The sequence below is a fragment of the Eriocheir sinensis genome, chromosome 9, assembly GCF_024679095.1.
Source record: "Eriocheir sinensis breed Jianghai 21 chromosome 9, ASM2467909v1, whole genome shotgun sequence".
In the NCBI taxonomy this organism is placed as follows: Eukaryota; Metazoa; Arthropoda; class Malacostraca; order Decapoda; family Varunidae; genus Eriocheir; species Eriocheir sinensis.
The window spans coordinates 17,251,600-17,268,475 of NC_066517.1; the positions used below are offsets into that span (position 1 = coordinate 17,251,600).

Consider the following 16,876-nt stretch of genomic DNA (forward strand, 5'->3'; position numbering starts at 1 on the left):
GAGAGAGAGAGAGAGAGATATTGACCTTTTTTATCTCCACGAGGATACTTCAACTCGGACTGCCAGAGCTAACGGAAAAACTGTTATGTAGCTTCCTTGATCAGCGCTCAGCTTCCATTCGAGTTAAGTCAGCAATATCCTCCCCGTTCCCCCTGCACAGCGGCGTGCCACAGGGCAGCGTGTTATCACCAACGCTCTTCATCACCTACACCTCTGACATGCCCCGGTCTGATAACAGAAGCTGTATGGATATATATTATGCTGACGACGCGACACAAATAGTGACCTCCAACGGTACCCTAGACCACCATGACGCCCTGGTCGTGCGGGAGGCGAACAGACTCAACACATTTGAAAAAAAATGGAAGATCAAAACAAACATAGACAAGTTCGCTGTGGTCGCACTCGGCAGGAAAAAATTAAATGACATACAAATACAGGGCAACACCATCTCCCACCAAAAACAATGCCAGATATTAGGCCACACAGTGACATCCACCGGCCTGATCGTTAAACACGTCAACGACAAAACCATGAAAGTTAAAACAGCCCTCACATCACTAAACAGATTCTGGCATTTCACAGAGCGGCTCAAACTGTATCTGGTAAAGACTAAGATACTTCCTATACTAGACTACTCACCCACCCCGACACACATGGCTCCCCACACCAAGATGTTACAGCTTCAGAGGCTGCAGAACAAAGCGCTGAGATTTGCCACCGGACAAAAATACCCGTACACGGAAAACATAGCAGCACAGCACCGCAGACTCGTAGTACAACTAGTCAGCACAAGGCTACGGGAGGCGGCCGGAAAGATATGGGCGAAACTAGACCAGCAAGACGACGTGAACTACACCCACGTCAAGGAGCTTGACGGCAGCACGAACTTAGTCCACCCCTGGTTTCCGCGCAGCTTGAAGTCACTACGAGAACAACCGCCCACACACCACTTCACACAAGTGACGCCATAGCTTAGCTTAGCTCTCTACACACAAACAATCCAAACACACACACCCCCAGCACGCCGGGGGTATACAAATAAGGTGCCCGATAAACAACAACTACACCAGAACAACTAACGAACCTACACCATACAACTGTACACTCCTACTGTCTTTCCTATTCCCCACCTGTACCTCACCACTAACCCACTTCCTCTTCGTACTATACCCTTGATTTAAAAAGAGAGAGAGAGAGAGAGAGAGTCTATAACAACAACAACAACAACAACAACAACAACAACAACTACTACTACTACTACTACTACTACAACGTTTTCACTCACCCTTCTCCCCACTCGGTTGTTGTGTTGGTTCATGATCGTCACCGCCGGGTCCTGCTGCCTCCTCTTCCCCTTCTTCTTCCTCCTCCATCCCTTCTTCTTCTTCCTCCTCCTCCTGCCGCCGCTCACCCTTGACCTCCTCCTCGTCGTCTTGGCCCTCTGCTCCTCCTCGCGCCTCCTGCTCCTCGACCGCCTCCTCGTGTTCTTGTGTTGCACGTTCCGCTCCGTCGTCGACCGCAAAGAGAAAGGCTCCACTTCTCTGTTGCGTCGCGGGCTGTTGTTCCACCCATCCTCAGCCTCCTCCTCATCATTATCGTATTCCTCGTCTTCCTCCTGCTCCTCCTCCTCTTCGTCTTCCGTTGGCTCCTCCTCCTCCTCCTCTTCTTCTTCTTCCTCTTCGTCCCTCCATCGTCCGTGTCTTCTTCTCCCCGCTGCCCTCCGCCCTCGTTCCTGGAGTAGAAGGTTAATCTGTTTAGTAATTTATTTTCGCTTCTGTACACTGAGGAAAAATATATTATCTCGTAAGTGAATATTATGTCGTCCACTCCTCGTTTTCCCTAATAACTGTTTATACACGTTCTGAGTGGGTACATTTTTTGCTCCGTTTGGGTATTAGCCTAGTCTGGTTACTCTGCTTTTTTGCCTATATTGTTTTAGTTTATACGACGTTAATTTATCGAGTCGTGGACGGTGTGAGGAGATTAGATTCTCCTTGTTTGCTCCTGCGTCGTCGTGTGTGTTATCTGCAGCGATTCTCATTTGTTTTAGTCTGCTTCTTTGGGCCCCGTTGATCACCGCTTTCGCCGGCTTCGCAATGAGGTATTCTGCGTGGGGGATCAGGGCTGCACCAGAGACAAATATGGCCTGAGTATACATAGTTGTTACGTGTTTACACTGATAATGCATTGCTAGTCATTACAGCAACTTGAATCTGCTATGTAGAAGGAGGCAAACGATTACTGAATGCCGCTGAAAGGTGTACCCAGTTGTTAGAAATTATTGAACCGCGGTGTTGCTGAAGGGGATTTTAATTGCGCAGAAAACGACTGGAAATGGTTACGTAATGTGATGAGTCGAATATGTGAGCGAGTTAAGCTGCACGGTGGACTTTTTCCTACGTTACTGAACATAGAAATAAATAATATATACTCTGACGTTCTTAAAATGGGTGAATCGCCTTTAATATTGTCGATAGAGGTTTGAGTGATGCAGTCTCGAGAATGTTGGATATTGTTGACCTGAGTTGTGGTGTTGCTGCTTGAGTAAGATGTATTTAACTATCAAGAACCCGGGAAGTGATTAGGTAATGTGTGATGAGATGAAGGTGTGAACGAATTGTACCTCCTCGAAAATGTTATCAAAGCTGCGGTAGGATGATTGGAGTGTGCAGTGATGTTTTAGCTATGGTACAATACGGTGGAGTTGGCGTTTAAAGCCCCGTTCACACTGTACGGACGCTGGGCCACGACAACCCAGCGACTCGGGGTATATGAGGTCTTGGGTGCGAAATCTTGATGTGGAAGGGTCGCATATGGTCGGCAAGATTATGTGCGACCCTTTCATATCAACATTTCACATCCAAGACCTCGTGTTCCCGGAGTCGCTGGGTTGTCGTGGCCCAGAGTCGGTATGTGTGAACGGGGGTTAATATTGGTGGAGGAGGAAGAGAGTGAATAATTGAGGCAGTGAACACAACCACAAACCAAAAAACAAAAGCACACGAAAAAAAAAAAAGATAATACACAAATACACAGTAAGCTTCCTCTTGGAGAATATTACTGTTAAAAAATAAGCGTAACAATGGTAGGATAAACAAAACTACATATATAAAACAAAATATACCAAATTATATGCACGCTAATAGATAGATTGGTATAGTCCGTTGCTGGGGGAGAATGACGAAAGGCTAATGATGATGATGATGATGATGATTAGCAGAAAGGAAGACCAGAGTAAACATATGCACAGGTAACTGATTTTAAGAGAATAATTACCGTGTTTGAAGTGATAATAAAAAAAACCTCCGCACCATTACACTGAAGGAAGACTTAGGAAATAAATATATGTGAAGGTAATTGCTTTGGAGAAAATAATCCTCGTGTTTGTCGTGACCTGGCGCCTAATTAGGGAGAGTTTGTGTATGCATCTGCCTTTGGTCTGTTGTGCATGGGTAATTAGGGGGGACTGAGGACCGTGTGTTAATGACCTCAGACACTTAGTAATTATTTTTTGTTTTGTGTTTGTGTAGTGTTGTGTGTGTGTGTGTGTGTGTGTGTGTGTGTGTGTGTGTGTGTGTGTGTGTGTGTGTGTGTGTTCTTCTTCTTCTTCTTCTTCTTCTTCTTCTTTTTTTCTTCTTTTTCTTCTTCTTCTTCTTTTTCTTCTTCTTCTTCTTCTTCTTTTCCATCTTCTTCTTCTCGTTCTTCTTTCTCTTAAATCTTCTCCCCTCCTCTACCCCCCCCCCCCCTCATCATCATTCATCATCCTTTATTATTATTAAAATCTATTATGCCTGTGTTCTCCTTATCGCCTTTACTTCCCATTATCATTGCCATTACCGGGGTTCATGTTCTCGCCCTTCCATATTCAGTCATCCACTATTCGCCATGATCGCTCCACAGCCTCGTTAGCCGGCTTGCTCATGAATAGAAGGAGGTTGTACTCACTGATATCATGCTTCTGTTATTTAATTTTAATGTTCTTTTTCCTTCTTCAGGGCTGACCCTAACACACACTGGTTATCTTGCGGCAACAACAACAACAACTAAAACAACGATAACTACAAAGACTGCTGCATTCCTCGTAAGTACAACAGCCTATGAATAGTAATAGTAGTAGTAGTAGTAGTAGTAGTAGTAGTCTGAGTGTGGGCGCAATGGTGGTGACGATAGAGGTGGTGGTGGTGGTGATGGTAGTGGTGGTAATGGTGGTGGTGGTGATGGTAGTGGTGGTGGTAGTGGGAGTGATGTGTGGGGGGGGGGGAGGTGGAGTAAGATATCTGATCCTACCTACTTGGCGAACTTGCTTTCAACCTGTAATTAATGTGATGGACCTACGTTTTTTTTTTCTTCTCTTTGCCTGTGGCCTGAGGAAAGGGTGCGTGTGGATGTGGAACCTTGAGGTGGTGTGGGAGGAGGAGGAGGAGGAGGAGGAGGAAGAGGAGGAGGAGGAGTAGGCAGGTGGGTCCGTTGAAGTTGTCATGGATTAGGCCGACAACTTAATTGGCTTCGTAAGTGGCCAGGTGAATGCGTGGTGGATAATTAGCAGGTGGTATCTCCTACCTGGACTGATTGTAATGGTAGGTGGTGATGGTGGTGATAGGGTAAGCGGGGGAATGGGGGTGATGGTTTGGGTGGTAGTGATGATGGCGGTTTTGTGGTGATGGTTTCTTTCTCACATTCACACCCACAAACCCCTCCACCTCCCCTTTCTCACCAACCTATCCACCACCAGGTATCGTTCTCACCTTCATACCCTCGACGCCCTCCCCTTCCCCTTTACCCTCCTTACCTATCTACCTATCTATCCCCCACCGACCTCTCCTCCTCTCACCCACCCACCTTCTCCCATTCCCCCACTCGCCCCCACCAAGCACAGTACCCGTCTCCACCCACACCCACACCCACGTCTCACCCCCTCACCCACCCAACCCAGTCAGTTCTCAGGCAAGATTTCCCCCAAACAGGTTATGCATTAATTATCGGACGAAGACAAAAAGAAAAAAAGACATACATCAAATTATCTAATGTCACCGGTTCGGTTGCATAAATATGTATATATCTTCCTGGGAAAGATAGCAATTTATGGAAGGAGAGTGGAGTGGTATCTTGTTGTTGTTGTTGTTTTTCTTGTTCTTGTTCTTGTTCTTCTTCTTCTTCTTGTTTGTGTTCTTGTTCTTCTTTTTCTTCTTCTTCTTGTTTGTCTTCTTCTTCTTCTTCTTCTCGCTCAGGTAAAGCAGACAGGTTGACGGGGAGGTAAATTATTGTGTTTTATCTGGACAGGTGTGTGGAGGAAATGGGGGAGTTGGGGTTGTTTTTTGCCCAAGCCTTCAAATGTCAGTCAGTGTTCTGGATTGTTGTTTGTTTTATAAGACTGCGGAAGACTTGAATGCTTGGCGAGCGGAGAAGAATGTTAGGGATTGAATATATTGGGGTACGTTTTTTTTTTCTTTCGTTTGTTCTCTCGTTCTCAATCTCCAATCTACTTATCCATCCATCCATCTATCTATCTATCCATCTATTTATCTATCTACCTGTCTATCTATCTATCTATGTGTGTGTGTGTGTGTGTGTGTGTGTGTGTGTGTGCGCGCGAACATGAAGGTGGAGAAAAAAAAGTGGAGGGAGGAGGGAAGAGGAGGGAGGAGGAGGGTTGGGTTAAGAGAGAGAGAGAAGTTGAGGTGGTGATGAGTGGGATAGTACTGAGTGGAGGAGGAGGAGGAGGAGGAGGAGGAGGAGGAGGAGGAGACGAACCACACCTCCAATTATTGCCTCCACCTATTAGAGAATCAAAGAGACCCCGCCCCGCCCCACGCCCCGCCCCCTCCACATCCCCGCCCTCTTCCCACCTTCTTACCTGTCCCCCTTATCCCTCTACTTTCTCTCTGCCCCCCTCAGCCTCCCTCGTCTCCCTTCACCTCGCCTCGCCCCGCCCCTCAACACTTACACAAGACTCTCCCCCTCTCTCCCCCTCCGCCTCCCTCCCTCTCCCCTCTTCTCTCCTTCTTTTGTTTTCATCGTTTTTACACAACAATCATCTCTTTTGTCTTATGCTTTCCACTCGCTTTTGAAGACCTTATACAACCTTGGCCTCCTCTTCTTCTTCCTCCTTCTCCTCCTCCTCCCCCTCCTCCTATCTTCCTCTGTCTCACACCTTCCCAGTTTAGTAACAATCAAAGTCTGCTCTCCCTCTTCTTTCTCACGCTCTTTCACTCTCTCTTCTTCCCTTTCCTCCCTGACAGGTTTTACGTACACACACACACACACACACACTCTCTCTCTCTCTCTCTCTCTCTCTCTCTCTCTCTCTCTCTCTCTCTCTCTCTCTCTCTCTCTCTCTCTCTCTCTCTCTCTCTCTCTCTCTCTCTCTCTCTCTCTTCGTAAATATAGGAGTTGTGGCCTTTTCCATGGGTAGCTTTATGACCCTGGTAGGAGTTGTGACGCATCCTCATTTGACAAGGGCTTCGTAAATATAGGAGTTGTGGTCTTTTCCATGGGTAGCTTTATGACCCTGGTAGGAGTTGTGGTCTTTTCCTGGGTAGCTTTATGACCCTGGTAGGAGTTGTGGTCTTTTCCATGGGTAGCTTTATGACCCTGGTGGTAGTTCGACAAGGCTTATGTATTATGAACGCGAAAAAACACTCATGAGAATCCGATGCATCTCTTTCTCGGCCTTTGTAAATAGATGCGAGAGGCGAAGATGTTTGAAAATATCGATCCTGGCCCATCCTCCCCTCGCTCCTCTTGCACGCCTATTCCCACCACCTGCAAAGTATTGGCACAACCCCCGCACCCATCGACCCGCTTCGCCACCATCGTTTCATCCACTCCCTCTCCCTATCCCGCCACCTCGTATCCCTACCCCGCCTCATTCCTTCCCTATCCCGCCGCACACACCCGTCCCGCCTGCATATTCATGAGTTGTTACTACGTTCAGCACCAGATCCGGTTTAGGGTAGGTTAGTTAAGGTCAGGTAAGGTTGAATAAGGTTTGTCCATCAGCGTGTTGTATCTTATATTTACCGGGAAACACACTGGGGATGATCAGAAGAGGATTACACGGTTGACTCGGGGAGGTGCCAATCATGCAGACACTCAAGAAATATCCGCCCCTTCCCAGCCCTATCCTGCCCCGTCCCACCCCTATCCTGCCCCGTCCCACTCCTATCCTGCCCCGTCCCACCCCTATCCTGCCCCGTCCCACTCCTATCCTGCCCCGTTCCACCCCTATCCTCCCCCGTTCCACCCCTATCCTGCCCCGTCCCACCCCTATCCTGCCCCGTCCCACCTCTTTCCCACTCCGTCCCACCCCGATCCTGCCCCGTCCCACCCCTTTCCCACTCCGTCCCACCCCTATCCTGCCCCATCCCACCTCTTTCCCACCCTTTCTCACCCCTTTCCCACCCCGTCCCACCCCGCCTGGCCTCATCGCCCCCCTTACCCGCCCCTCACACTCACCCGGTACACCATCCTGCGCCCCCCGTCCCTCGCGTCGATGAAGTGCTTGGCGAAGGAGGCCCCGAATCGCACGTTGTCCCCGCAGCCTCCCCACTTGAAATGGCCGTTGGGGGGCTCCTGTGGGACGCGCCCGCACCCACACAGCACCAGCGTCCCCAGCGAGCACGCCCGCGCCACGGCCCACGTCACGGCGGCGGAGCTGAGGGCGTGCACCACGGCCTGTTCCCGAGTGCCTGTAGAGGGGGAAGGGTATATGTGAGCCCTTTACTGAGGAGAGAGCGATTTTTTTTTCTTTTACAGCTACGGAGACAGTTCAAGTGCGTAAAGAAAAAATATTAAAAAAAGCCCGCTACTTACTGCTCCTGAATAGAGGTCAAAGGAGTGGCCAAAAAGGAAGAGGGGAAAGATAAATTGTGGAAGAAAAAAAACCATGATAGTTATTTACACGTGGATTTTTATTCATGTATACACCTACTTAACCACACACAGATACACATATACACCTTCATTTTATAACTCCCCCCCCCTCCCCCATACACACAAAACACAAACACACGAACACACAATATGCCACTTACAAAGGACGAACGCGATCATGTAAGCGGGTAGGAGGAAGGGGGGCGGAAGGGGGTGGGGAGGCATGAGGGGGGAAGGGGGGCTGTAGGAGGAAGGCGGAAGGGGTGGGGAGGCATGAGGGGTGGGGAAGGGCTGGTTCAGGTGCAGACAGGTAAAAACAGTAATTGCTCAGATTTGACGAGTTAAAGACAGGTGTGGCGTCTGTCTGGCTCATCCTTTGGGGGCGAGGAAACAGGAGGGGGGAGAAGGAGGGAGAGAGGAGAGAAAGAGTGAGGGAGATGAAGGTAGGGAGGCAGACAGGCAGGGGGAAAGGATACAGGTAGATGAGCAGGTAGGAGGTAGTAAAGAAGGTAGACAGATAAGGATGAGGGAGAGAGGGAGGTGGCAGGTAAGGAAGAGAGAGAGAGAGAGAGAGAGAGAGAGAGAGAGAGAGAGAGAGAGAGACGCGCAAGGAAGAAGCACCGTTGCAGATTGTCGTACTCAGAGCCGCGTATTTACCGGTTTCTGGTCCATAACTGTTGCCAAGAATCACCAATAATTAACCATTTAAACGATAACCATACATGAAGGCAGTTATTTAGGGGACGAAAGAAGTTTTTGGGTCGGAAATCAGCAAACCTAAGAGGCAGAGCACGACAGTCTGGCAAAGTTGGGAAGAAGGGGGAGAGAGTGGGAGGGAGGGAGAGTTAGGTAGGCAGGTAAGTCGGCAGGTAGGCACTGAGGGAGGGAGGCATGGACGGGGTCGGATGAAGCTTGTTTGCCAAGGTCTCCGGGGTTGTCCTGGCGACCTGAACCTCAATATTCTGCCCGAGCGAGACGATAATACGTAACACTTAGCACGCAGATATTACTGGGGCTTAATGAATGTCCTCCGCTGCGGGTGTGTTGGGTTTGCTGAAGTGATCATTGGCGCTTAGAAAGAAGGTGACACGACGCAAAGACTAGACTTGGATATTAAGGAAACAAAAAATACCCTGAGATGTAAGGTAACGCTTAGCTCGCAGACATTATGAATGCCTAAATCAAGTCTTCTGCTGCGGGTGTTGAATTTATTGAGGTGATCATTAGTGCGTTGAGAGAGGGAGACATAACTTCAAGTGCAGCTTAGAGACAGGACTTGGATAGTTAGGAAAAGTATACCCAGAGATATAACGTAACACTTAGTTCACAAAGATGAGTCCATGTCTTCTGCTGCAGCTGTTGATTTTAGGGATATGATAAATAGTGCCTTGAGAGATGGGACAATCCTAAGTGCAGCTCGGTGACAAGATTTCGATGCTAGGGAAAATGCACAAAGATGGAACTTAACACTTAGCGAGCAAGAATGAGTGCACAACCCATGTCTTCTACTGCAGGTGTTGATTCTAGTGATATGGCCATTAGTGTGTTGAGAGATGGGACATTCTTAAGTGCAGCTCAGTGACAAGATTTCGATGCTAGGGAAATTACACAAAGATGGAACTTAACATTTAGCGAGCAAGAATGAGTGCACAACCCATGTCTTCTACAGCAGGTGTTGATGCTAGTGATATGGCCATTACTGCGTTGAGAGATGGGACATTCTTAAGTGCAGCTCAGTGACAAGATTTCGATGCTAGGGAAATTACACAAAGATGGAACTTAACACTTAGCGAGCAAGAATGAGTGCACAACCCATGTCTTCTACAGCAGGTGTTGATGCTAGTGATATGGCCATTAGTGTGTTGAGAGATTGAGAGATATTTTTATGTGCAACTCAAGAACAGGACTTGAGCGATGAGAAAATGTACCCAGAGATGTAACGTCGTAACACTTAATGAGCAGGTATGCGATTGCAATTGTTGACTTTAATTATATGATCATTAGTGGGTTGAGAGAGAGAGACACACATCCATAAATGCAACTAAAAAACAGAACCTGAACGTTGAAGAAAAGTACCCAAAGACGTAACACAGGAACATACATACCCACATACATACATACATACACACATACATACATACCCCGCGGAGAGAAGAGAAGAGAAGGCTGAATTTCGTGTTGCAATTTAGCGTGCGAGCGTGTGTTTTGGCCTTAAGGGTAAAGATGGCCTTGGTGATGAGGGGAGGAGCGCCCTTAGAGCATACCCACAGCCTTGCCCCAGCCTTGCCCTTCCCGTCCCATCAGTGCCCGCCCAGCCTTTACCTGATTCCCTTCCCTTCACGGTCTGGGCACTCCATCACAGGTGTCATGGTCGCCCACCTGGTCACCTCCTATACCTGTTGTCCCTTTCTCTCTCTTTCTCTTCTCTTCACTTCTCTTTTTCTTTTCTGTTCTTTTTCTGTTCTGTTCTCTTCCCTTCTCTTCCCTTCCTTTCCCTTCCCTTCCCTTCTCTTCCCTTCTCTTCCCTTCCCTTCTCTTCCTTTCCCTTCCCTTCCCTTCCCTGTCCTTCTCTTCCCTTCCCTTCTTTTCCCTTTCCATCCCTTCCCTTCTCTTTCCTTCCCTTCCCATCCAATCCCTTCCCTTCCCATCCCTTCCCTTCCCTTCCTTTCCCTTCCCTTCCCTTCCCTTCCCTTCTCTTCCCTTCCCATCTCTTCCTTTCCCTCTCCTTCCCTTCCCTTCTCTTCCTTCCTCTCTCTCTCTCTCTCTCTCTCTCTCTCTCTCTCTCTCTCTCTCTCTCTCTCTCTCTCTCTCTCTCTCTCTCTCTCTCTCTCTCTCTCTCTCTCTCTCTCTCTCTCTCTCTTTATCATTCTATCTCTTCATTCTTCTTAGTTTGTAGTTTGTACATAATTCTTCTTGAGTTTAGGCTGTAATTTTCCTTCCTCTTCCCTCTTTCTGAATCATGATTTTATTTCCTCTGTAATTTTTTTCATACTTTTTTTTCTCTCTAATCGCTCACTCTTCCATCCTTCATCCATCCATCTCTGTCTCTCTCTTCTTCTTCATCTTTTCCCTCTTCTGCCTTCTTTTTTTTTTCCTTTCTCCATTATACAATTTCCCTCGTCTTTTCCCTCCCCATCTTTAATGTCTTTATGATTATCTTTTCTATCCCTTCCTCTTTCCATCCTTTTATCATCCTCTACTTCTTCCCTTCCCTCTTTCATTTCCCCTTCTCTCTTTCATTTTCTCTTTCTTTACTTCCCCTTTTTTCCCTCCCTACTGCATATCACCACCATCTCTGCAGGTGTTACAAATCCACCTCGCTGTCTCTACCTTCATCTCCCTTTCATCTCCTCTTTTTTCCCTCAGTTTTTGTTTCCTACCATTTATCAACATAATCTTCAGTTGTTACTATTCCTATTCCACCTTTCTATCTGTATACCTTCATCTCCCTTTCATCCTCTCTTCCACTTCCCCTTTTTCCCCATCTTCTGTTCCTTACCACTTTTCAACATCATCGTCAGCTACTGCAAGTCCACATCCCTGTCTGTATACCTTCATCTCCCTTTCATCCTCTCTTCCACTTCCCCTTTTTCCCCATCTTCTGTTCCTTACCACTTTTCAACATCATCTTCAGCTATACTGCAAGTCCACCTATCTGTCTGTATACCTTCATCTCCCTTTCATCCTCTCTTCCACTTCCCCTTTTTCCCCATCTTCTGTTCCTTACCACTTATTAACATCATCTTCAGCTATACTGCAAGTCCACCTTTCTCTCTATACCTTCGTCTCCCTTTCATCCTCTCTTCCCCAGGCCTTATTTTACTCTACATTCCTTAATACACTCTCAGTAACCTCTAGTCACTCATCACCTTCAGCTTTACTTATAGTCTGCCTCTCTGTCAGTACCTTCATCTCCCTTTCATCCTCTCTTCCCTAAGCCCTAATTTACTCTCCATTCCTCTTACCAGCAGCAATCCCTAGTCACTCACCGCACCCCCTTCCCTCCCTGCCCACCGTGTCACCTGTCGGGCTTAAACAAGGCTTATCACACCTGTATATACGTGTCGAATAATGGAGTGGCGTTATCTCCGGTCTGACAGGCGCCTTTACCCTCCTCGGCAAAGAACAGGTTATAAAAAGGGCCGGAGTGTGAAGGACGGGGGTAGTGTGTGTGGATGGCGTGGAGTGGAGCGTCGAGGTGGAAAGGTGTGAAGGGGGGGGGGGGGGAGGGGGGTTAAAAAGAGGACAGGAATGTGTATTGTAATGTCTTCTGATGTTCCTTTATCTGACAACACCGGGTTAGGAACTGTAATTGATCTCTTTTTTTTCTCGCTTCAAGCTAGCTAACTATCTATCTATCTATCTATCTCTATCTCTATCTATCTATCTATCTATCTATCTTACACCTCTTTTTTCGCCACACGCAATCCCTCAACACACACACACACACACACACACACACACACATCCCCCCTCCCCCACTCACATCCCCCTCCCCCAAAACACACCCCCACTCACCCTCCGTCAGGTCCGGCGTGAGGGCGGGGGCGCTGAGGAGGGATGAGCAGTTCCACCTTCGGGAGTGGAAGATCCTCTGGCAGTCGTGGACGGTGGTGGCGGCGGCGTAGGCGACGTGCGGCATCACCTCGACCTGGCCGCGGCAAGTGCGCGTCTGTCCCCTCGTGAACCCGTAGACCCGGCGAGCGTTCCTGCAGCTCCGGGAGTGTCCCCACCTCTCGTGCCCCCCGCGGTGCAGTGATCTGGCGGAGGAAGGGAAGGGAAGGGGCGTTAAAGCTACGGAGAGAAGGGGGAAAAGTTATGAGAGTAAAGAGTTAAAGTCGAGGAAATTAAGATAAGGTAGAGAGAAAAGGAAAGGAAGTATTTTAAGACACCATCGCTTCTCACATCAACTATTTCTAAAGGTCAAAGAGGGGATCAATCTGCTTTTGATGAGTGTTTTTTAAGGTTCATGGCACAGAAGAAGGGTCAAACTACCACCAGGGTCATAAAACTACCCCTGGAAAGGCCTACAGCTCCTACGAAAGCCATGTCAAATAATTATGTGAACTTGGGCGACGAAATGTTTTAAAATACGACCCATTATATCGTCACCTTCTTAAACAAACCGCCTAAGTCAATATTTTCTACTTTACAGGACATCAAAAAAGAACTGTCATTATCTCATTCGGCTTAAGATTTAGGCGGAAATGAAAAGGCTAATTCTAGAACACTTAAACCCTGAATGACGAAGGCAGCTCTACAAAAACGGGCGTCACATGATAAAAAATTGGTGTAAACAAAAACCTGAAAATCGCTGAAAAATGACTTAGGTGATTATTTTATGAGAGTGACGATATGGTGTCCTGCGAGGTCGAGAAAGTATAAGCAAATAGAGGAGGAAAGAGAGGACACTGGAGGGGAAGGGGAAGAAGAAAGGGAAGGGAAAGGAACAGGAGAAGGGGAAGGAGCAGGTCTCCACAAATTTAGTAATGCTCAACTTCTCATTCCCGTTGTTCGTCATCCTGTTTTCTATCCGCTTTCCGGAGATTTCCCCAAACACTGAGTTATTTAACACGAAGAGCAGTATTTCGGTGTTAGGAACGTGGAAAGATTAGTACGCACGGTCATGAATTTGGCGGATAAAGACGTGTTGTTTTGCCGTACAGAGCAGTGCTTTGTGTTATGGCTCCGCAGAAATGGTGTTAGGAAAATTAAGTACACACTGTCTTAACTTGGCCGGTGTTAGGGACGGAAAGGACTTTGTAAAACGTTAGATTAGACAGCAAGTACTTTTGATGACTCGGTCCATCACGCGGGTCTGTAATCAGCGGGGAACGGTCATGGTAAATCGTCATTTTGTCTAATTATGCCGTCAAGTATTTTAGCGAGTACGGCTGAGCGGCCTGTAATTATGGTATTTCTGTATGTCTTCCTCTGTTGAAGACGGAAGTTATCTTGTACATCCTTCACTCAGCAGGAACAAGGCGTAGTGTGGTGCTGCACCGCTAAAGGTTTATAAAAGGAATTCACCAATGTAATAAAGATGATTTAAGAACATGAAAACGAGAGTCCTCAGTGAGCCTGCAGGGACCAGTTGGTGCAAACATTGTTGAGTAATCGGATTGGTTAAGAGGGTAAAGGGAGTACTGAGAGAGTGCTTACACTGGAAGATAATGATAGGGCCCGCAGCGATGGGTACAAGTTGGATATAATCAGGAGATCATCAAAGGATCAAGGAGACTGACATGAACAGACTGATTTAAAAACATGGTAGCCGATGATTGGAACAAAATATCAGAATTATGGTTAGTGTCAATAAAAGTGAAAGTTTTAAGAGAGGTTATATATTATACTCTAGTTAGTAACATCACTTCTCTAAACACCCAATTCAGTCATCTCCTGTGTGTGGTATTTATAGCACACTCTATCTACATACATACATATACATTCTACTCACTGTGTCGTCCGTTGATGAATAATACATAAAACGAAACTCACACAACCACTTTAATATCCATCCCAAACAGCTCTTATCGCCATGACGGACTGATCCCAATAACACCCGCGGCTCTTTCGTTATCTCGACAATAATAATATAAGATCCCCTTGATGCTGGCGATGGTGATGGCGGTGGTGGTGCAAACATCATCATCGGCTTCCAGGCGATTAGCAACTGAGCCGGAGGTGATACTGAACTTTACAACTCTTTTAAATCAAGACGCTTCTGCATGACAAGGTCCGTCTGGCTGTAGGTAGTTGGCGTTACATCCTCTTTGGGGCGGATCTGATCTTCCTCCGTCTATTAACTTTATCGCGTGACTGAAGAATGTTGAGGTTAGGTTTTGCGGTCTTGGTTATCAGTTGTTTTGATAGACGGTGCTTCCAGTGGCGAGTTGGTGTCTTAATCTGTCCATTGGCCTATTAGGATTTTATTGAATGAGAGACGAGTGAGGGTTAGAGATAGAAAAGATAAAGGAAAAAAAGAAAAGGGAAGAAAAGGAAAGACAATAAGAAATGAAAGTAAAAAAGAAGCGTAAATAAGAGAAAAGAAGAGGAAAATAAAATACGAAAAGAGAGAGAAATAGAGAATAAAAGAACTCTTAAATAAAAGAAAAGAAGAGGAGAAAGAGAGAAGAAGGAAAGAGAAAAAAAATTCGAAAATCTAAAAGGATTTTGTGAGCGCATTGTCGGGCACGAGTGAACTCTTACATAAAAGCCAAGACGGCGAGGGATGAAGGTTATCTTAATGTATAGTTTATAATTATAGACTTGATTTGCTGGCTCGTCAAGTCCAGGGCGGAGATAGTGCAGTGTGACCCGCTCTTTGGTCCCTGGATAACGACTTTTGGGCTCTGCAAGAATTAGGAGTTGTGGATTTTGCAAGAATGTGGATTTGTGGGTTTTGCAAGAACTCGGGGTTATTGGATTTGCAGGAATTCGAACTTGTGTGTTTTGTGAGAATTCGGACTTGTGGGTTTTGCAAGAACTCGGGGTTATTGGATTTGCAGGAATTCGAACTTGTGTGTTTTGTGAGAATTCGGACTTGTGGGTTTTGTGAGAATTCGGACTTGTGGGTTTTGTGAGAATTCGAACTTGTGTGTTTTGTGAGAATTCGGACTTGTGGGTTTTGTGAGAATTCGGACTTGTGGGTTTTGTGAGAATTCGGACTTGTGATTTTTGTGAGAATTCGGACTTGTGGGTTTTGTGAGAGTTCGGACTTGTGGGTTTTGTGGGGACTTGTGGGTTTTGTGAGAATTCGGACTTGTGTGTTTTGTGAGAATTCGGACTTGTGGGTTTTGTGAGAATTCGGACTTGTGGGTTTTGTGAGAATTCGGACTTGTGGGTTTTGTGAGAATTCGGACTTGTGGGTTTTGTGAGAATTCGGACTTGTGGGTTTTGTGAGAATTCGGACTTGTGGGTTTTGTGAGAATTCGGACTTGTGTGTTTTGTGAGAATTCGGACTTGTGGGTTTTGTGAGAATTCGGACTTGTGGGTTTTGTGAGAATTCGGACTTGTGGGTTTTGTGAGAATTCGGACTTGTGTGTTTTGTGATAATTCGGACTTGTGGGTTTTGTGAGAATTCGGACTTGTGGGTTTTGTGAGAGTTCGGACTTGTGGGTTTTGTGAGAATTCGGACTTGTGGGTTTTGTGAGAATTCGGACTTGTGGGTTTTGTGAGAATTCGGACTTGTGGGTTTTGTGAGAATTCGGACTTGTGGGTTTTGTGAGAATTCGGACTTGTGGGTTTTGTGAGAGTTCGGACTTGTGGGTTTTGTGAGAATTCGGACTTGTGGGTTTTGTGAGAATTCGAACTTGTGGGTTTTGTGAGAATTCGGACTTGTGGGTTTTGCAGGAATTCGGACTTGTGGGTTTTGCAGGAATTCGGACTTGTGGGTTTTGTGAGAATTCGGACTTGCGTGTTTTGTGAGAATTCGGACTTGTGGGTTTTGTGAGAATTCGGACTTGTGGGTTTTGCGAGAATTCGGACTTGCGTGTTTTGTGAGAATTCGAACTTACGTGTTTTGTGAGAATTCGGACTTGTGGGTTTTGTGAGAATTCGGACTTGCGTGTTTTGTGAGAATTCGAACTTACGTGTTTTGTGAGAATTCGGACTTGTGGGTTTTGCGAGAATTCGGACTTGTGGGTTTTGTGAGAATTCGGACTTGTGGGTTTTGTGAGAATTCGGACTTGTGGGTTTTGTGAGAATTCGGACTTGTGGGTTTTGCGAGAATTCGGACTTGTGGGTTTTGCGAGAATTCGGACATGTGTGTTTATAGAGAATTCGGACTTGTGGGTTTTGCTAGCATTCGGACTTGTGGGTTTTGTGAGAATTCGGACTTGTGGGTTTTGTGAGAATTCGGACTTGTGTGTTTTGCGAGAATTCGGACTTGCGTGTTTTGTGAGAATTCGGACTTGTGGGTTTTGTGAGAATTCGGACTTGTGGGTTTTGTGAGAATTCGGACTTGTGGGTTTTGCGAGAATTCGGACTTGTGGGTTTTGCG

At 46.6% G+C, this 16,876-nt stretch overlaps 1 protein-coding gene across 1 annotated transcript in view; it reads right to left on the reverse strand.

Annotated features, from left to right (window-relative positions):
* Window positions 1-16,876, reverse strand: part of LOC126996039 (protein Wnt-11b-2-like) — a 70,510-nt gene that overhangs the window by 15,046 nt on the left and 38,588 nt on the right. The window contains exons 2-4 of the mRNA XM_050856041.1: window positions 12,394-12,635; window positions 7,459-7,691; window positions 1,289-1,735 (exon numbers count right to left, since the gene is read on the reverse strand). Of these exons, the coding sequence (XP_050711998.1) occupies window positions 1,289-1,735; window positions 7,459-7,691; window positions 12,394-12,635 (922 nt within the window). The remainder of the gene's footprint in view (window positions 1-1,288; window positions 1,736-7,458; window positions 7,692-12,393; window positions 12,636-16,876) is intronic.